Raw genomic sequence first — 21,927 nt, forward strand, 5'->3', positions numbered from 1 at the left:
TTAGCAACTGTTGAATGAAGAAAACTTGAGGAAACAAGAGGAATCTGTTCATAAACAGGAATCTATGCGCAGAGGTAAAACACTTAAGCTGTAGTTAATGACGAGAAGTCACTGGTCCAATAGAAAAGGTGATGGTGCTGAGGGAGATAGAGGTTAAATGAGGCTGGTTAACTGTCAGGCTTAGAGTAAATGGGAGCAAGCAGCTTCGGTCCTCCCTGAGGCTCCTTCCAATAATCTGGTGGGGTTATAGCAGCGGTCTCCAACCACCAGGCCACGAGGAAGCGATATGATTTGGCGATATGAGTCAGCTGCACCTTTCCTCATTCCCTGTCATGGCCACTGTTGAGCCATTACGCATGCGAGGTCATTACCCGTGCGTCATCCATTTCAGCGCGAGAAGGAGATCAACTCCTCGAACTTGCAAATGATGACAGGCTGGAAAGTATGTTTTACATAACATCTCTGCTGGCATTCTGGATCAAAGTCAAGGCTGAATATCCTGAGATAGCCACGAAAGCACTCAAAACATTACTTCCATTTCCAACATATCTCTGCAATGAATGCAATGAAAACTAAATTGCGGAATAGACTGGACATAAGGAACCCCCTTCGACTATCGCTCTCTCCCGTCGCCCTTCGGTTGGACCGTGTTGTTGCAGGAAAACAAGCCCAGGGCTCCCACTGATTCAGTAATATTGGTGTGTTGCAATGATTTTATATGTTCATACAGGGAAAATATGTGCTGTGTGTTTAATATCCAAACGTTACTTAAAATGTTATGATGCTATTGCCTTATATAACCAAATAACAATTACAGCACGGAAACAGGCCATCTCTCCCCTTCTAGTCCGTGACGAATGCTACTCTCACCTAGTCCCACCGACCTGCACTCAGGCCATAACCCTCCATTTCTTTCCTGTCCATATACCTATCCAATTTTTCTTTAAATGATAATATCGAACCTGCCTCTACCACTTCTACTGGAAGTTCGTTCGACACTTACTTCAAGCTCCCCTGTCCTCCCCTGATAATTGACTTACCACTATATTCATGCGAGGAAAATATGCGCTGTGTTTAATATTAATTTCGTTAGATAAACCCTTTTAGAAAGGAAATTGAGTGTATTAGCCACTTATCACCAATATTCCGGTTGTGATTAACACCCCCCCCCGAACAGAATCGCCAAAAACGATTTGTGAAAAAAAATGGTATTAAGTCACGCATGCGCACTGGTGCCCGCGCAAGGCTTCATGGTCATTGTAGTCTTTCTCGAGGTAAACCCAGCGTATTTTACTGCTACTCTTGTCCGTTGGCAACCCTACCACCACCACCACCACCCCCCCCCCCCCCCACCGTAGGCCAGAATGTGTGTGGTGTCATCTTAACATTCTGTGTTGGTTTAAAGGGTGCTGATAATCTGAGTTGAATTTATCTGTTCTGATTTAACTTATTTTAAAAGTGAAGGTGGAGTGTATACAATAAAATATTTACTGTATTTTGAGCTTTCTTACACTCAAAATGCATTTGACTGGTAAACCCCAGTGCCTTTTTATTTAGAGTCGAGGAAGAGTACAGTGCAGAGACAGGCCTTTCAGCCCGTCTAGCCCATGCTTACTCCATCAACCTGCACCCAGGACCATAGCCTTCCATACCCCAACAGAGCCATAGAACAGTACAGCACAGAAACAAACTTTAAACAACATTAAAATAGTGACCGACTTACTACTCTGTTTATAGCCATATTTATTTGTTCACCACCCCAGTTGCACATTTGTTTTAACATTACTTCAGGGTGACTCTTGGCTCTTGTGCCTTGGCGTATTATGGCTTATAATCAAGTTTTAAAAGAGATTTTTTTTTTGAGAGACTTTTGATCACAGATTCACTATACTGCTGCATATTTACAAGTTATTATTAGTTAGCTGTGCTTCAAGATGATGAATCTGATAAATGAAAGTTTCATTGATTAGATTGGATTGTGCAATAGCACATTTGGGATTAGGCTGTACTCCATCTAACATGTCTTGAAGTAGTGTTAATCTCTGCCTGTTACAGTCAATTAACTGGCCTTCTGTTTCTTTAACACTTCTCTGTTGGACATTTATGGCATACCAAGTCCACAAGTTCTCATTAAAATTATGGATGATCTTTCATTTTCTAATACAAATCGAAACCAAGTAATAATAAGGCCTGAATTCAGTTGTTTTCAGAATCAGGTTTATTACTGCTGACAAGTATCATGAAATTTATGGTTTTGTGGCAGCAGTACATAAAAATTACTATAAATTACAATAAGAGTATATTAAAATAAATAAAGTAGTGCAAAAAGAGAGCAAAATAGTACGATAGTGATCATGGACCATTCCGAAGTCTGACAGTGGAGGGGAACAAGCTGTTCCTAAAATGTTGAGTGTGTATCTTCAGGCTCCTGTACCTCCTCCCTGATGGTAGTAATGAGAAGAGGGGTCTTCAGGCTCCTGTACTTCCTCCCTGTTGGTAGTAATGAGAAGAGGGGTCTTCAGGCTCCTGTACCTCCTCCCTGATGGTAGTAATGAGAAGAGGGGTCTTTGGGCTCCTGTACCACCTCCCTGATGGTAGCAATGAGAAGAGGGGTCTTTGGGCTCCTGTACCACCTCCCTGATGGTAGCAATGAGAAGAGGACATGTGAGGGTCCTTCATGATGGATGCCACCTTCTTGAGGCATTGCCTTTTGAAAATGCCCTTGATTATCGGGAGGGTAGTACCCATAATGGAGCTGAGTGAGTCTATGGCCCTCTGCAGCCTTTTCCAGTCTTGTGCATTGGTGCCTCCATAGCAAGTGGTCAGAGTGCTCTGTAGAAATTTGCTAGGAGTCTTTGGTTACATACCAAATCTCTTTCAAACTCCGAATGAAATATAGTCGCTGGCTCTGCTCCTTCACAGTTGCACGAAACAGAGGAATTCATTCGCCAAACCTTCTGATTTGGTATTTCTTCTCTGCACAGCTACAATTGAACATGAGATGGAGCTTCGGCACAAGAACGAGATGCTACGTATCGAAGCTGAAGCCAAGGCCCGTGCGAAGGTGGAACGGGAGAACGCTGACCTAATCAGAGAACAGATCAGGCTGAAGGCGGCTGAGCACCGTCAAACTGTCCTGGATTCCATCAAGTGAGTTTGGAGTAAAAGCAGAAACCTTGATCAATAAATGGGATAGATTGTCTCGTTTTCCCTTCCCACATCTCTCCTTCCTATCGCTTTCTGTGCTCGGTAGTGTGCACGGCCAATCCAGGTGCAGTAACGTTTTACAGATTAGTAGAAATTTCTACAGATGGGTGATAATGATAGTAATTAAAACACTTGGCATTGAAGCATTGAATGCTCATTGTGACTCACTGCTTGCTGAATATGTTAACGCTTCAGAGCCATCTCGTGCTTCAGCATTAAATTCAGATGCTAACCTTGTGATTGTGGCTGTACAAGCTTTCTTTTCCTGTGGAATGTGGACGCCACTGCCAAGTCTACCATTTTATTGCAGAACCGCACTTGCCCTTGAGAACGTGATATGAATTCGTGTCTTGACGGTTCTCTTTTATAGCGGTTGGTGTGACGCTGTTACAGCTCGAGGCATTCCGGAGTTCAGAGTTCAATTCCGGTGCCGTTCTGTAATTCTAGAGTCTCTCCGTGTGGAATGCCTGGGTTTTCCCTGATCCTCCGGTTTCCTCTCACAATCCAACAACATGGTTGGCATCCAAGCAGCACACACAAAATGCTGGAGGAACTCAGCAGGCCAGGCAGCATCTGTGGAAAAGAGCGCAGTCGACGTTTTGGGCCGAGACCCTGTACTTTTTTCCCGTAGGTGCCGCCTGGCCTGCTGTGTCTCCAGCACTTGGTGTGTGTTGCTCAGATTTCCAGCATCTGCAGATTTTCCCTCGTTTGTGGTTGGCTGGCATCCATCTGTCCCGAAGGATCCTGGGATGCCCAGTCGTGAAGGTCCCCCTCTCGGCCTCACCACTGTAGTCCAAAGGAAAGCTAATGAAGCAATACGTTTGGCACCAGCTTGGCTGCAGGAGCTGCCGGAAAGATGTTCAATGACGTCCAGCCGTCGTAGGGACTCCACTCCGGATTTGCTGTCTGGGTTTACTCCCGTAGCCTTCATCTCTCCCGAGGCTGCCCACAAGGCAGTGGGGCTATTTACCCACAGCTGGGGATCTGGTTCGCCAACGCCAGGGCGTGTCCACACACTGGTGGGCCTGCATGCTATGTGAGCAGGGGCCAGACCTCCTCCCCGTCCTCTGTAGTTTAGCCTGAATCTGAAAGTGGGAAGGACAAGCAGTACCCACGACACTGCCACACTAGACGCATCACAACAGCCATTTTGACACCCCAAGGACGTGTAGGGTAAGTTATTTGGTCATTGTAAATTGTCCCGTGATTAGGTTAGAGCTAATGGGGTTTGTCAGGGGTTGTTGAGGCTGTGTCACTAAATAAATAAAAAACAAAAGGCATTGCTGTTAATTAAAGACCTTCAGTGCTTTCAGCCGTCAGTTATAAAAGAGTTGCTGAAACACTGTAGCATGGAGAATAATTTGCAGTATAGCAAGTTATTTGGAAGGAAACTTAAATGTTGTACTGAGCCCAGGTGCTTGTAACTCATGGGTTTAGAACATTTTGTTCAAAAAGCCTCTGGGTTTTATAGATAATATGAACTGTGTGCTGGTAAGAGGAAATGGTTCTGCAGTACAAACCACTTTTGCGCCATTTTCTTTAACCAGATCTGTTCTCACACAGTTGCCAGTTACTTGCTGAGCAGGAAGTTTCTGTTGTTCGTCAATGCAAGACTGGTGTGAAATGGGTTGTTATCAATGCAAATTGAATTGGAGGTCTGCTCGAATATACAGTTAAACCTAACGTGATCGATCCAGTCCAAGCTAAGCCTGAGCACTTGGTGATTTATCATACACAATCCAGCCCACAGTGATTTGCAGCAGAGGTTGTGGCGCTGCATATCTCTGTAGCTCCAGATCAGTACAAAAGGCACATACAGTAAAACTGAGCAAATTATCCTGACCTGGATACATTGCTGAGCCAAACCTGACCCAAGCCAAGTGTCTGGGCAGAATATACATGCAGGTATGCATCGTAAGGTTGTGTGCCAGACTCTGTTAGTACACGTGTTGCTCTTTTAATGTAACATCTGGAAGTGCTCAGATTATTATCATCAAACAATTTTTGATGCCAAGCTACACATAGTGCAAGCAAATGTTACGCTAAATAGTCGATTTTTGAAAATGTTAGACGCTACAGAAGCTTTGAAGGTGAAGGTGAACACTAGAACTTAAAACCTTGGCTTGTTGCCATTGATGGGGCATATCAAGGGTCAAGTACTGGATGGACGCCAAGTTTTCAAGAGGGTTATCAGAATGCAAATTCAGGAGCAGGCAAGACCATAGATGGATTGGAAAATCAGTGGAAATTTTTAATTTGAGTTACTGCTCTGGACCTCATCCACCAATGAGTATGGGAGTGGCAGGCAGACAAAACAATGGAAGTTATGACTTTAACAGCATAATTACATTTTACTTAATTATAGAAAGACCCCCAGGACATTCCTCTGGAGCGGTTAAGCCTAGCATAGGTGAAGATTTCTTTAGTAAATGAGCAGTGCTGGGAAAGGGTATATGCAGTGGAACTAGATAGTCTTGGTATGCAGAAAGTAAATTGTTGTATATTTATTGCCCAGCTTGTTAGTAGATAGATGGGGTGGGAGGGGAGAGAATTTTGATGTTGTCCAGTAGAATCGTACTTCCAAAACGTTCTTCTCTACTGGTAGTCCCTTTTCTCCAAGAGAAAGGGCCTCGGTTTCCTCTCCAGTGGAGCGGCTTTTGGTGTCCATATGGTTTCTGATCCACTTTATCCTTTCACTCACTCAGGACAGCTGGGGCAGTGTTTGGGGAAGGATTCCGTGCCTTCGTTTCTGACTGGGACAAAGTGACGGCCACAGTAAGTGAGAAGAAGAGGTGAAGTAGGAGACTGCATTATTTCTTTCTCTTGGCTTGTGATAAAGCCAGCCACAAGGTGAAAACCATCCAGTTGGGCAGTGAGTTTTCTGCCTGGTGAAACAACAGTCAGTGCCCTGAAAGTGCTGGGGAATCATCAGTGAGAGCATCACTGCTGACTGCTACTGAATCCTATTTTGATCTTGACCCATTTGTATTTCTGAGGTTACATTTAGAAGTACGCATGGTGCATCCTATGCCCTTTGTAGTTAACTTGTGATAAGTTACAATTCACATTTTTTTTATATCGTTAATCTGCATGTGATACTGGTTTTAAAGTCACCGTAGGTTTTCATCGCTCTCCACGTTTTGTAAAAATGTCACAAAGATATTCCATACATCATTACTGGTCCAATCAGAATGAATTTGGGAGCACTTCCAAGTTAAATTTGTGGATTCGATTTGGTGCTATAAGTTACTAATATACAATCAATTTCTTCTTTGTAAAGAGGGCTGAAATCTCACCCTGACTGGTAGTCATTGCCAGCCCAGTAAGTTCATTGATGGCTGTAGACAAAAGACAGTTGCCCTCCATTCTGTATATCTGTGGAACTCGTGTCTCAATCCTTGGTTTCTCTTGACATAACATTATAATACAATTGCTGTTACTGTTGTCCTTTGTCTCTTCCTCCCCACCTTCTTCTCCCCCGCCCCCCCATGTACTTTAATGAAGTATGTCATCTCCTCAGGATTAAAGATCAAATTTTGAGTTGAGCATCTTATTGGAATCAAAAGACTTCACTGGAAGCTGCAAACCGATTCATTTCCTGTAAAGTGTTATAATTTTTATGATTTGCATGAGGTACAAGCAGCTAACCATGGTGGTATGGAGGGGGGGCGGGGTGTGGTGGAATCTGTTTTCTTTGCTGCATGTGCCTGCCTAGTGATTCATATGTCACTCTCCACTCTCCCCCATAAACTAACTAAAGGGTTTCAGTCTATATTTTTAATGGTCTTTAAATCCACTGGCAGGCAGGAGTCTGGTTGGGTCACTTAACCTTCAAAAGCACAGTCTACTTGAGTGAGAGGGATGTTAGATCAGTGTCTGCCAGTGGATTGGAATTTCAGTCTCCACTGAGATGATCTTATGGCTTCTCATCTGTGTTTTACAGTGTTAGATTTGATATTCATTTAGCTGTGTCCTTCTTCCCACTAAATGTCACATTCAGTTTCTGTTCCAAGTCACACTCTGACCTGAGCGTGACCTTCATATTTGACTGGCCAGGATTTTCGATTCTTCACTCAACTGAACGTCATGTGAAGTGTAAAGGGAGTAAGGTCACCATCCATGATTTGGAGATGTACAATAAATGAAGTCTTCATATCATCACTCTTGTCCTAAGACCATAAGCTGTAGGAATAAAAGCAGTGGCTAATTGGCAGGAGGCAAAGAGTAGGAATAAATAAAGGGAGCCTTTCCTGGTTGGCTGCCGGTGACGAGTGGTGTTCCACGGGGGTCTGTGTAGGGACCGATTCCTTTTTTTTGTTGTATGTCAATGATTTGGATGATGGAAATGTTGGCTTTGTTGCATAGTTAGTGGAGGGGCAGGTAGTTCTGAGGAAGTGGAGAGGCTGCAGAAGGCCTTGGGCATATCAGGAGAATGGGCAAAGAAGTGTCAGATAGAATACAGTGTCAGGAAGTGTATGGTCATTTACTTTGGTAGAAGAAATTAAAAGGCTAACTATTTTCTAAATGGAGAGTAAATACAAAAACTTGAGGCTCAAAGGGACTTGAGGGTCCTTGTGCTGGATTCTCAAGGTTAATTTGCAGATTGAGCCTGTGGTGAAGAAGGCAAATGCAATGTTAGCATTCATTTCAAGAGGACTAGAATATAAAAGCAAGGATGTAATGTTGAGACTTTGTAAAACACTGGTGAGGCCTCACCTAGAGTGTTGTGAGCAGTTTTGGGCCCCTTATCTTAGAAAGGATGTGCTGAAACTGGAGAGGGTTCAAAGGAGGTTCTCAAAAACGGTTCCAGGATTGAATGGCATGTCATATTAAGAGCATTTGATGGCCCTGGGCCTGTGTGCACTAGAATTCAGAAGAATGAGGGGTGGCCCAATTGAAGTTGAATGGTGAAAGGCCTTGGTAGAGTGATGTGGAAAAGATGCTTCGTATGGTGGGAGAATCTAAGACCAGAGAACACAGCCTCAGAATAGAGGGTTGTCATTTTAGAACGGATATGAGGAGGAATTTCTTTATCCAGAGAGTGTGAATCTGTGGAATTCTTTGCTAGAGGCAGCTGTAGAGGCCGGGTCTTTATGTATATTTAAGGCAAAGGTTGATAGATTCTTGATTGGTCAGGGCATGAAGGGATACAGGGAGAAGGCAGGAGATTGGCCCTGAAGTAAATTAGATCAGCCATGATGAAATGGCGGAGCAGACTCGATGGGCCAAATGACCTAATTCCGCTCCTATATCTGTTGGAGTAGGATCAGGCCATTTGTCCCACTGAATCTGCTATGCCATTCGATCGTAGATTTGTTTTTGAGCTTCATTTTCTGAGCTTCTTCCTGTACCCATAATCCTATCAATATCTTGACGTCCACAGCTGTCTGTGGCAATGAATTACATAGTTTCACCACCTCTGAAGAAATTCCTCCTCATGTCAGTTTAAGAAGATATCCCCTTATCCCTTTATTCTGAAACTGTGCCATCGGATCCTAGACTCTCCTACTAATAGAAGCATCCTTTCCACATCCACTCCATCTAGGCCTTTCAGTATCTGGTAGATTTCAACGAGATCTTTCTGAACTCCCAAGTACAGACACAGAGGCACAAACGCTTCTCCGAAGAACAAAATTAAAATGTTATGCTGTTCAAGTTCTTTCTCTCCTGAGATTGTATTTAAAAAGTCAACATTTAAAGTATTTTGCTGGAATGCAATTAAATTGAGTTGTACTAATGAGGATGATGTAGTGATTAGAGTTGAGCCTTTCATTGTTAATCTCTGTAATAAGGAGACGACAATCTGAAGTACTCAGCATACTGTTTAGTATAGATCAAAAGCTATTGATTAAAATTGTGTAGTCTACTGGTCAAGATGCAGCTTGGATGCTTAATTTAGTATTGATCAAGATGCTGTACAAGTTAAACCTAAAGCCTCAGAGCCTATGTGGTTAAACTTAGCAAAGCTGATCCTAGCATGATAAGATGAAGATTTTTGAAGGCCACTTGGCTATATAAAAGATGAATTAGAGGGGAGTTTCTGTAAGTTTGCAGGCTCCTAACTGGCAATGCTACATCAGCAGCACCAGAAAAGAGGTATATCATCTCTAGAGTAAGGGAACGGAAGCTGGTTAAAATTGCTGAAAGCAAAGGTCACAGAGTCACAAAGTAATGGAGCGTAGAAACAGGCTCTTTGTCTTATCTTATGGTCTTGTAGATATGTATGAAATCAAGGGAGGGTACAGAATGAGTACGCATAATCTTTTTAAGGTGAGAGCTGAGCGATTTAAAAGGAACCCGAAAGGAAATTTCTTCATGCAGAAAGGAGTACATTTATGGAATGAGCTGCCAGAGTAAGTGGTTGGGGCAGGTACGATAACGTTCAGAAGACATTTACGTAAATGCTTGGATAGGAGGAGTTTAGGGGGATATGGTCAAATTCAGGCAAGTGGGACTAATTTGGTAGGAACCATAGTCAGCGTGGATGAGAGGCCATGGATTATTGGTGGCAATGTGGACCCATATTCTTGAATTCCTGGAAGAGCAGAACAAAATTAAGCCAAACTCATCTGTTTGGCAATCCTTTAAGTCGGTGGTCCCCAACCTCCGGGCCGCAGACCAATGCATTGCCGCGAAGCATGCAGGGGTGCAGCGGTAGCCGGGACGCACCCCGCACGTCTTTAAGAAAAAAGCCAAAATAATCAAGCTAATTAATTAGGTGCTGCCTGACACGTAAATGTTGGCCCAGATCAGAGGTGATTGACGATTTCACTTGCTTTATGCAATCAGCAATCGCCTCTGATCTGGGCCGACATTTACGTGCCGGGCGGCACCTAATTAATTAGCGTGTTTATCTTGACTTTTTTCTTAAAGATGTGCTGGGTGCGCCCCGGCTACCACTGATCCACTGCCTGTTTCGCGGCAATGTATCGGTCTGCAGCCCAGAGGTTAGAGACCACTGCTTTAAGTGAAGCACTCATGCAGTACTTATCTCAGACAGCAGGTGGCATTAGCGGTGGTGGAGATGCCATACGGATTTGCTGGACAGTCCTGTGAGGGATGAGATCAGACTGGACAGCAGTAATATTCGACCATTCTGACGTAGTCACTGTTAAAGTAATATGCTGAAGCTTTCTTCACCAATTCTCACACCATATTTTGTGTGAAATGTGCAGCTATTATAAGCCATCTGTTTTGATGATTTGTCCTCATGCAAGAACAAATGTGAATGAAGATTTGCGGGAGGCCTTGATCCCGCTAATAAATAACTGTCAGAATGATTGCAGATTAATAAGAAAGGGAAAAATTAGAATTGACGATAAATCTAGCCAGAAATATGAAAACAGATACAAAGACCTTCTGTAGCTTTTTTTCCAAAAAGGTTCACAAATAGTTCTGCTGTAGAGCAAGTAATATTGGGAATTAATTATGGAAAGCATGGAGAAGGCAGATGAATTGAATGATTTTGTCTTGATCTTCACTTTAGCATGTACAAGTAATATCCCAGAAATTGCTGGCCGTTGGGAATTAGTAGGGAGGGAGGAACTCTGGAAAACTGAGCAAACTGTTGGAGCTGCAGAGTGACTCCCTAGGCTTTATGGACTTCATGCCAGGATCTTCACAGAATTGGCTGGAGGGGTAGTTGATGTGCGAGTTTTAAATTTTTCTGAACTCCCTTGTATTTAGGAAAGGTTACATTAAGATAGCAAATGCAATTCCTTTATTCAGAAAGGGAAGGAGGCAGAAGGTAAGAAACTGCAGGTTATTTAGCTTAACATCAGTCATAAGAAAATTGTTAAGCTATTATTTAAAATGCTCTAGCAGAGCACTTAGAGAAAAAAAAACCCCAAGGTAATTGGACTGTGTCAGCGTGGCTTTGTGAAAGGGAAATTGTGTTTCACTAAAAGAACATTATTTCAAGAAGTATCATGTTATGAATAAAAGGAAATGATGGATGTGCTGTACTAAAATAAAAGCTTGAGATAAAGGAGGTAACATTGGCACAGGTGGATGAATGGCTGGCTTACAGGCATAAATGCATCTTTTTTTTCCTTCAGCCCACATGCATAGGAGTGTTGCACTGCAGGAAATGGTGCTGAGTTCTTGACTTTTTACACTTTGTATAAATGACTTTGGGTGGTGGGGTGGAGATATGTCGCTATCAAAGGCACCCCTTCCCTCCACTACCCTGCAGGTCACCCTTGGACAAGGTGTAGCACCTGCTTAGCCCCCCAAGTCAGGGTCATTTGAAGGCATGAAAGCAGGTGGAGGATACAAATAGTCTGCAGAAGGATATAGATAGGTTAAGTGAGTGGATAAAGGTCTGGCAGATGGAGTACAATGTTGGTAAATGCGAGGTCATCCACTGTGGAAGGAAAAATGGAAAATCGGATTATTTAAATGGTAGAAGACTGCAGCATGATGCTGTGCAGAGGGTCTTGGGAGTGCTTGTGCATGAATTACAAAAGGTTGGTTTGCAGGTGCAGCAGGCTATCAAGAAGGCAAATGGAATGTTGGCCTTCATTGCTTGACGAATTGAATTTAAGAACAGGGAGGTTATGCTGCAACTGTACAGGGTAACTGTGAGGCCGCACCTGGAATATTGCATGAAGTACTGGTCTCCATACTTGAGGAAGGATATACTGGCTTTGGATGCAGTGCAGAGGAGGTTCACCAGGTTGATTCCAGAAATTAGGGGGTTAGACTATGAGGAAAGATTGAGTGGCCTGAGACTGTACTCGCCAGAATTCAGAAGAATGAGAGGAGATCTTATCGAAATATATAAAATTATGGAAGGGATAGATAATATAGAGGCAGGAAAGTTGTTTCCACTGGTAGGTAAGATTAGAACTAAGGGACATAGCTTCAAGATTCAGGGGAGTAGATTTAGGACGGAGATGAGGAGGAACTGTTTTCCAGAGAGTGGTGAATCTGTAGAATTCTCTGCCCAATGAAGCAGTGGCGGCTACCTCAGTAAATATATTTAACACAAGGTTGGGTAGATTTTTGCATAGTAGGGGAATTAAGGGTTATGGGGAAAAGGCAGGTAGGTGGAGATGAGTCCATGGCCAGATCAGCCATGATCTTATTGAATGGTGGAGCAGGCTCGATGGGCCAGATGGCCGACTCCTGCTCCTATTTCTTATGTTCTTATGTTCTTGTGGATGGTTGTATGAGCAGCAGGTGTATATCACAAATCCTGGTTATGCGACCACTGGCGTCATGCAGACAATCTCTGGAAAGTATTGATAATGGCTGGGGTCACCCATCTCATAAAAGCACTGTCCAGAAGAAGGCAATAGCAAGCCGCTTCTGAGTATATTTTTAAAAAAGCCAAGAACAAGCATCATAATGAAACCATGGTTGTCCACGTCATTTTGAAATGGCACATAACGATGATGGCAAATAACTTGGATGAAGGCATTTGCTGGTGATAGAAAGATCGGTAAGACAGTTGTAACAAGGAGAAAAGGCTTACAGGGATATAACAAGGTGAAGCAAAGATTAGGCAAATAGATTTCAGTGTGAGAAAACGTGGAATTGTCTTTTTTGGCAGGTGAAATTAAACATTAATGTATTATCTCAATGGTAAGAGACTGCAGAATTCTGAGATGCAGTGAGATCTGGGTGCCCAGGTTTGAAATTTGCTAAAAGGCTAATAAGCCTGAAGTGTGAGTAATTAGGATTCCTAAGGACATCAGCAGTTTATTGCTCAAGCCTTTGTGCTTTAGTTGTGGGATAGTGGCAGTCCTGCCAGTTAGTTCCATCCTGTTCAGGTATTGATCATAGTAGTTGCCCTGGCTGTGGGCTTGCCAGTAAATCCACCAATAGACCCAGAAAGAGTAGGCTTGAGAACTAGGAGTACTGTGGAGTTTGTAGCTGCAAGCGACTTCTCTTTCACTGCTAATGTGCACAGAGCTCTTGTTAACTTAAAAAGCAATGATGAAGAGGTCTTAAAAGTTAAAAACTGAGCATTGCATTTCTGTTGTTGCTACAGCTTGCTTCCTGGTTTTTGCCTCTTGGGCATTACCACAGTAGTAAAAGGGCAATTTTTAACCGTTCTAAATGGACTCTTGTTTTTAATCGATGTTTAACCATTCTGAAGGATTCTGCAACTAGTGGTATCTGCTGTTGTACCTCTTGGAAGCTATTTGTGTACGCTGTTCCTTTGGCCCATTTCGAACTGCTTTTGTAATTCAGCAGTGTTTGACCTTTGCTGCACTGCCAAGTCGGATGATATTACTTTAATATTAGGCTATTTCTTCCAATCCTCTAAAATTTAATTTTCAAGTGCATTATTGAAACAGGCACAGAGCAGATACTTAATTATAATTGTGAGGACCTAGATCTCTTTTGAATACTTAACAACATACAGGAATAGTTTAAAAACGCAAACACGAGGAATTCTGCAGATGCTGGAATTTCAAGCAACATGCATAAAAGTTGCTGGTGAACACAGCAGGTCAGGCAGCATCTCTAGGAAGAGGTACAGTGGACTTTACGGGCTGAGACCCTTCGTTTGCTGTGATGGGATTAATAACAAGACCTTTTTCTCAACTGCTATTGCTTTCTCTCTTTTCCCTCTAAATTGTAAGTCACTGCTGCTTCAAATTCCTGTCACTACATATACATCCTCACTGTTAAGAGTTAAGACCAAACCTAATCATTGTAAGTCCACTCAGTAGTGTTTCCTTCTGACTTTGTATAGGCCTTTGAAACTCAAGCTTGGTGCTATTTATCACTTTTTTTTTACTTGAAATAGTATAATTCTCCCAAAATTTTCTAAGCCGTACTTAGTGCATTTTGGCTTTTTCCTCTTTATTTTCAGTAAAGAGAATAGTGTCCTGGTTTCCTGCTGACCCCTTGTGTTTTTTACGTACTGTCTGTCATCCTCAAAAATAAAGCTGTAAGATTATCAGGGAAATCAAATGGAAAGTAAGAATGGGAATAGATTGATATAATTAGAGTGGGAGGAGAAGGGCATAGCTCAAACTACTGGAGGAATTTTGTAAGTGAATAAATATGTTGGACTTTTTTTTTCCCTTGGATAGTGAACTTTTTGAAAGTACTTGGTTGTTGCAGAAACGACATGAATTTTGGAGTGCAAGTTTGACTGGTTAGGAACGTACCCAGATATCTGTTCCTGATACCTCAGTGCTTGCCAAACTTTACAACGTTTCCTCCAAGATGTTCCTAAATTTTGCCTGGAACAACCATTGCATAGCTGTCATGTCTAATAGTTGTCGTGGTGCTGCTTATTGCGCTACATGATCCTGTAACTTTTCCCTCCCTAATTTGTCCTCAGGTGGCGGGACTGACGCTGCTGGCTGTTGGTGTTTACTCGGCCAGGAACGCTACAGGAGTTGCCGGGCGGTACATTGAGGCTCGGCTGGGGAAGCCCTCCCTGGTTCGCGACACCTCCCGCATTACATTAGTGGAAGCGCTGAAACATCCAATCAAGGTAGGACAGCTTATGGTGGTTTAGGAGGTTCAGTGATCTTTCCTAGATAGAAGCCTGAGTGATTATACTACAGAGCATATCTGAATATGGAGGTCTGTCTGGCTCCCGTTTGCTCTTGTAGATAAAGGGCGATTCATCAATGTAATTTTAGATTTCAAAGAAACTTCATTTCTATGGCTCCTTTGGTATTATTGCTGGGATAGTCCATTGCTGGATGAAATGAGTGAAGCTTTTTTTTGGGAGTGTAAGGTGGTAAGCTCTTTAAAGAAGTTTGAGCTTTATTTGTCAGAGGTACGTGGAAATATGCCGTGAAATGCGTTGTTTGTGCCAGATCAGGTCAGAGAGGGTTGTGCTGGGGCAAGAGGCAAGTGTGGCCATTCTTCCAGCACCAGCATAGCCTGCCCACGGTTTACCAACCCGAATCCTAACTCCTTGTCTTTGGAACTTGGGAAGAAACTGCAGCATTGGGATAAATCCACATAGTCACAGGGAAAACATATCGTAGCTGTTTCTGTGAAATGTGACGGGTATCTTGTGCGTAAATTCCCTCATGTAGCAGTGTTATAATAACCAATTGTATTGGTTTAGTGTTGTTTTGATTAAGGGGAGATTATAGCCATACATATCCCCCATGGCATTGAAAAGGAAGCTAGTACATACTCGAAAGTGTGGAGGAAAGAAAATTATAGGGCTTTAGGGAAAAGACAGGGAAGTGAAACCGTCTTAATTGCTCTTACATAAAGTAACCAATCTGTAATTCTGTTCCTCAGCATAATGCTGAAGCTTTTTCATGATTGCCCGAGTCTGTTAAATCTAGTCAGATTTATTTATCACACGTACATCAAAACATACAGTGAAATGCATTAACAGCCAACACACCCAAGGATGTGCTGGGGACAAGCCCTCAAGTGTTGCCACACATTCCGGCACCAACATAGCGTGCCCACGATGTTCAGCAGAACACAGGCACAAAATGCAACATACCAAGAAACAACAGCAAAACAAAAGCAATGTTCTTCCTTCCCGCCCAGACACACACATACACAGTCCTCTAACTCCAGGGCAGGCTGTCTTTTCAGCCTCTGGCCTCCAATAGACAAGTGGATTCACCAATATTGGGCCTTCAGCTTCCTCGGTGAACGTGCAGAGATTCGCAGCCTTCGACTCTGGCCATCGGGCCTCGACTTCCAGATTTCCAATCGACCTTTCGGGTTTTGATCTTCAGTATCAACCCAAGATTTTCCAGTGACAATGAGTGGGGAGCCTTGATGCCGTGATGGAATGGCGGAGCAGATTCGATGGGCTGAATGGCCTAATACTACTCCTATGCCTTATGGATGAGGGATCTGAATTCTAGGCCTCGAGCTCCCGACCCACTGGTGACAGGAAATCGAACGCTAGTTCTCGAACCCCGGTCTCGCAATTCGTGCATCTACAAAAAACAGCGAAGTCTGAACTACGACATCAACAGACTTTAGAAGAGTCAGCACTTACACCTTACTGCACTGGAATGTCAACCTGAGTTTTTGTGCTGACTCTCAAAAGAATACATTGATAACTTGCATCAGTAGCTGTTTCCGCTCTTAAGTAATGGGAAAGTTAAATGCTCATCAGCAGTAGAATTGGAACTGGCTAATGATCTTGAGCAGTAGAACCACTTTAAGTGAAATAAAGCTCTTCTTTATAGAAACGGGTAATGTGCATTTAGTTTAGCTAAGTGACATGTTTAGAATCTCTACATAATGCAATTTTCAAAAATTATGTTTGCATTTAGTAATTCTCTGCCAATCTGTTATCCTCACAGTGGTTAAAATTAACAGAACTGAAGTATTTCCTTGGAACTACACTGATGCATAGGCTGAGAGTTCTGGAGTTATTAATGTATGTAGGTTGGTAAATGGTGAGATATGCTTGGCTTTTCAACAATGGAACATCTTGCCAGTTTGTGAAAGCACTATATTTAACTCTATGTCAGGATGCTATCGATTGACAACACCATCATTTCTACAGTCCTGACCGAAAAGCTACGGAACCTGGGTCTCTGTACCTCCCTCTACAACTGGATCCTCGTCTTCCTAACCAAAAAGATCGCAGTCTGTGCAGATTGGCGGTAATATCTCCACCACGCTGACAATCAACACTGGTGCACTTGTGAGATGTGAGCTTAGCCCATTGCTTTACTCTCTCTACAGCCATGACTGTGTGGCTAGGCGCAGCTCAAATACCATCTATAAACTTGCTGATGACGCAACCATTGTTGGTAGAATCTCAGATGGTGTCAAGAGGGTGTACAGGAGCGAGATATACCAACTAGTTGAGTGGTGTCGCAGCAACAACCTGGCACTCGACGTCAGTAAGACTAAAGACCTGATTGTGGCTTCAGAAAGGGTAAGATGAGGGAACACACACCAATCCTCACAGAGGGATCAGAGGTGGAGAGAGTGAGCAATTTCAAGTTCTTGGGTGTTAATGTCTCTGGGGGGCCTAACCTGGTCCCAACATGTCAATGTAGCTATAGAGAAGCAAGACAGCAGATGTACTTTGATAGGAGTTAGAGGAGATTTGGTATATCATCTAAAACGCTCAAATTTCTACCTTTCTACATTTCTCAAATGTACTGTGGAGAGCATTCTGACTGACTGCATTACTGTCTGGTATGGGGGTGGGGGGCTGTTATACAGAATCAAAGTAAGAGTTGTAAAATTATGGACCTCCGTAGTATCCAAGACATCTTCAAGGAGCAGTGCCTCACAAAGGCGGCATCCATTGTTAAGGACCCCCACCACCCAAGACATGCTCTCTCTCATTGTTACCAGCAGAAAGGCGGTACAGGAGCCTGAAGGCACGCATTCTGATTCATAAACATTTAGATTCTTCCTCTGATTTCTAAATGGTCACTGAACCCATGAACACTACCTCACTATGTTTTTTATTTCTGTTCTTACACTACTTACTTAATACACACATGTATATACATAATGTAATTCAGTTTTTCTGTATTTATCATGTATTTCATTGTACTGCTGATGCAAAGTTAACAAATTTCATGACATATGCCAATGATATTAAACCTGATTCTGTTTCTTGGAAGTTTGAGTCATGGGAATTGGCAGGGGATGGTGGGGGGAGGTGCTGTGTTGAAATTATCTTTGCAAACCCAGGCATTTTCTCCTGTTTCTATAGATTAATGTATGGGTGGATTTGGTGAAGGTTGGGTATTCCCTTTGCAATTTGATTTTTACTTAAGCATTTATTGTAGGTGTGATTTTGAAAAAAAACACTTTGAAGGTTAATCGGAAACTTTCCCCCTCAGGTTGGTAAACGTTTGATGAGCAAGCCACAGGATGCACTGGAAGGAGTAGTGCTGAGTGTGAGTAACTGCATTTCTGCTCGATTTCCACCCCACCTGCTCCCCACATTCATCTTGGTGCCTGTAGAAATTCTTCTCACATTCTCATTTCTGTTTGTAGCCAAACTTAGAGGAACGTGTTAGAGATATTGCCATAGCAACCAGAAACACCAAGAGTAACAAGGGACTATACCGAAATATCCTCATGTATGGACCTCCGGGTACAGGGAAAACCCTTTTTGCTAAGGTAAATCATTCCCATCAATTCTGTGCATGTTGTGATGTCTAGGAGAGCGTTTATCTTGAGTTATTTGGCTTCTACAAAGGAGCTACTGAATGTTTAATGTGTAGCTCTCAATCCAGCCCTTCAGCTGTAGCGAGTCGTCATCGACTCATAGAGACTTTATGGATAGTGGAGTTGTCCCCACTGTCTTTGTGGCAAGTAGTTTGCCAGGCGTTCCAAGCAGGTGCTGCTGCTCAGGTTGGGACCCAGCCAGATTCGAACTTGGGACCATCCACCTCGAAGTCCATTGCTGATGACACTACACCACCGACCAGCCCCAAGTATAGATTACAGGTTGGGAAATAAAATTGCCTTGATTAAATTCCTCTCTTCCACGTCCCCTCCTACCATCTCTCTCATACACCCTTCAGCTGAAGATCACAGCAAACCTGCTTATAGCAACACTGGTTGCCAGGTGAGGTCAGTGAATCTTGTCCTTGTGACTATCCTTGAAATTCAAATTAAATCTACTGTTTAATTTTGGGCTGTAAAAGTAAATACAGTGCCTTCAAAACACTATAGTTAATGTAATATTTTGTTTTACTTTTTTTTTCTCCTCTACCATCTGTTAGTAATTATTGTTTGTATTCTTGGATTTGTATGTTACTGGCAAGGTTAATGTTTATTCATATCCCTCCCTTACTCTTGTGAATAACAAGAACAACTTGTATCTAAATAGCACCTTTTAATGTATCAGAATGTCCTAAATGCTGCATGGGTGGATTTTTTAAAAAAGAGAGATTTTAGGGAAATAAGATCCAAGATTTTACTCTGTGTCTTTAAAAAAAAAGAGAAAACATTTTGGAAGCTGCCTGTTGTGGCCTGTTAAATTCAGGGGTAATCAAGAGGCCAGGATTGGAAGAATACGGATGTCTGGAGGGAGAGGAGTGCGTTAGGTGAGAGGGAGTATTGCGAAAATGGAGATTATAAATGGGGTCAGGCCAACAAGTCATGGCAAGATTTGAAAAACTAAGGTGCGGATTTCAAAAATTGAGTCTTTAATTCAGTGGGCACAGATTGAATAGGAGTGGGGTATGTTAGGAGAAGCTGGGGGAGTTTTGAATAACTTCAAATTTGTGTGTTAGATTGAGTGGCGTCTTGGCAAATGTGTTTTGTATAATTTAAAGGTGGTAATAAGAGCTGTTAACTTGGACTGTTATGGTGTTCCTACACTTATACAGTAGGGAGTTCCAACATTTTGATTCAGTGACATCAAAAGAATACCAATATGTTTCTAATACAGAACAGTGTGCTGTTTCAATGTGCGTGTGTCCTTTTCAAGTCAATAAGAAATTGCAGATTCAATTGGCTTTGTCAAGGTATCCTTGAAGTGTTTCTGCAGGCATCCTACAACTGATACAGATGAATGCATCCCTGGTAAAGCGAGGAAGCATTTGGGCTCATTTGTTGAACTGCTTAGTTCGAGTTGACACCGAGTTCTTGGAATGGCACACATGTAACCAAGGGGGTATAGTGTATCATGGTCCTGATTTGAGTTTGATATATGGTGGAAGGGTTTTAAGATCGGGTTGAGCCAGTGACCACCGTATTGTTAGACTAGCAGGAAGGTAACTTTCAGAACATTAATGTCCAAGATTTCGCTTTAGTTTGAAATGGGCATTGCATAGTAATTGTGTAACACAAATGTTCTTTGGCATTTACCAATATAGTTGGATGTTGTCTAAGACTTTGGGCACCAATGTGCGCATGGCTACTCTTGTCTGAGGAGCTGCAAATGGAAATGAACACTGCAAACATTAGCAAGTATCCTCAATTTTGACATTACATTAAAGTAAGGCAGAATTATGTTTACTTGTTGCCCCGGGGAAGGGAGGGAACGTCAACTCAGACCATGAGAGGCCTGCGTTGGCCATTTTCATGCCTTACAAGGCGCAGATTGGAAGTCTCGCACTTCTCGCACAGACTAGGCCAATGTGTGATAAAGTGCTTTGCTCAAGGGCACAAACACGCTGCCATGGCTGAGGCTCAAACTAGCGACCTTGAGATAACTAGACGAATGCCTTAACCACTTGGCCCACGTGCCCCGGAGAACTTCACAATCAAATAATGGTAATGTAATATTGATGAATGCTAAAGTTTGATGCACAGCCTGATTCACTAAACGGCTAAAGAACAATTAAAGTTATTTAGGTGGCATTGATTGAAGGGATAATATTGACCAATTACGATTGTTGACTTTGATTTCTACCATTATGTCTTCGCTACATCAGAGGCTACATGAGAATTGTGTAGCCTCCATTGTACTGAGAACAAGCCTCAAGCCTCGGGCTTGCCTGCTGCTGCCGTCCAGGTGAGAGACGCAGAAGCACTGCCACATGGTTGAGCTCAGCTGGGGCTGGCCTCTCCCATTGGCGTTGCCCTCCCGTTCGTGCAGTGGAATGGAATGACAGGCTGGATTGCGTGCGTCTGTATACTGACAGGAGACTGTACCATCAATTACTGGACATTGGCACTCAGGGTCTTTGACTTTTTTTTGAGAAAATATTCTTCTTTGCTCGATATTTTGAATTGTGTTACTCACTATTTTTGAATGTTTGCTTGCTATTTTGAATGTATTGCACGTTGGCCCCGGAGAAAAGCTGTCTCGTTCAGCTGTATCTATGTATGGTTGAATGATAATTATACTTGATTTGATGTTGATTGATCAGATTTGCATATAGCTATAAATAGGTGGTGTGGGCACGTGGCCAAGTGGGTAAGGCACTGGACTGGCTACCTGAAGGTCGTGAGTTCGAGCCCCAGCCGAGGGAACCTGTTGTGCCCTTGAGCAAGGCACTTAAACATTGCTCTGCGACAACACCAGTGCCAAGCTGTATGGGTCCTAATACCCTTCCCGTGGACAACATTGGTGTCGTAGAGAGGGGAGACTTGCAGCATGGACAACTGCTGGTCTTCCATACAACCTTGCCCAGGCCTGCGCCCTGGAGAGTGAAGACTTTCTGCAACTTTCCAGGCGCAGATCCATGGTCTCGCAAAACTAACGGATGCCTTTAATTTTAATAAATAGGTGATCACGTTTTAATATGTCATCCAAATAGGTGACAGTTACCACATTAAGATCTTAGTAACAACTAGTCTGCTGAGACATGAGTCACTCAAATGATAAAGTGTAATCTACTTGACCAACCTCCTGTGAGCATACTCATTGCCTCCTACTAGTTTTGCTCTTTTTTAGGTGAGTTGAAGCCTTGGTTGAGAAAAGGGATTTAATTTCAAGAGTACAAAAGGAGACATTACAGAGCAAAAGATCCACTGTTGGAAGGAGTCATTGGGTCAAGCAGCAACTGTGGAGGCAGAAGGATGGTCACGAGCCTACCTCAGGGTAAGGGCGCAGAGAGAAGATAGCTAGTGTGTAGAAGTGAGAGAGCGGGGTGCGACACAGGCTGTAGCAATGGGCAAGACTACTTGCAGATGGAGCACATGGGGAGGGTGTATGAAAAGTGTGCCAAAGGAGAACGCAAGGTAGATAGGTATGTGCTTAATGGGTAGATGGAAGCAGATGAGGAAGGGTGATGAGTCTAGGTAATAGGAGGCGGTGTAGAAACGGTGAACAAAGAGGGGGAGACTCTGGGAAAGGAGCATGGGTGGGAGGATACCTGAAGTTCG

At 43.0% G+C, this 21,927-nt stretch overlaps 1 protein-coding gene across 1 annotated transcript in view; it reads left to right on the forward strand.

The window, feature by feature from the left end:
* Positions 1-21,927, forward strand: part of atad3 (ATPase family AAA domain containing 3) — a 74,100-nt gene that overhangs the window by 18,435 nt on the left and 33,738 nt on the right. Inside the window, exons 5-10 of the mRNA XM_072245057.1 lie at positions 5-74; positions 2,985-3,150; positions 5,913-5,982; positions 14,513-14,668; positions 17,982-18,038; positions 18,139-18,264. Coding sequence (XP_072101158.1) covers positions 5-74; positions 2,985-3,150; positions 5,913-5,982; positions 14,513-14,668; positions 17,982-18,038; positions 18,139-18,264 — 645 coding nt within the window. The remainder of the gene's footprint in view (positions 1-4; positions 75-2,984; positions 3,151-5,912; positions 5,983-14,512; positions 14,669-17,981; positions 18,039-18,138; positions 18,265-21,927) is intronic.

Source organism: Mobula birostris, chromosome 27 (genome assembly GCF_030028105.1).
Source record: "Mobula birostris isolate sMobBir1 chromosome 27, sMobBir1.hap1, whole genome shotgun sequence".
Lineage (NCBI taxonomy): Eukaryota > Metazoa > Chordata > Chondrichthyes > Myliobatiformes > Myliobatidae > Mobula > Mobula birostris.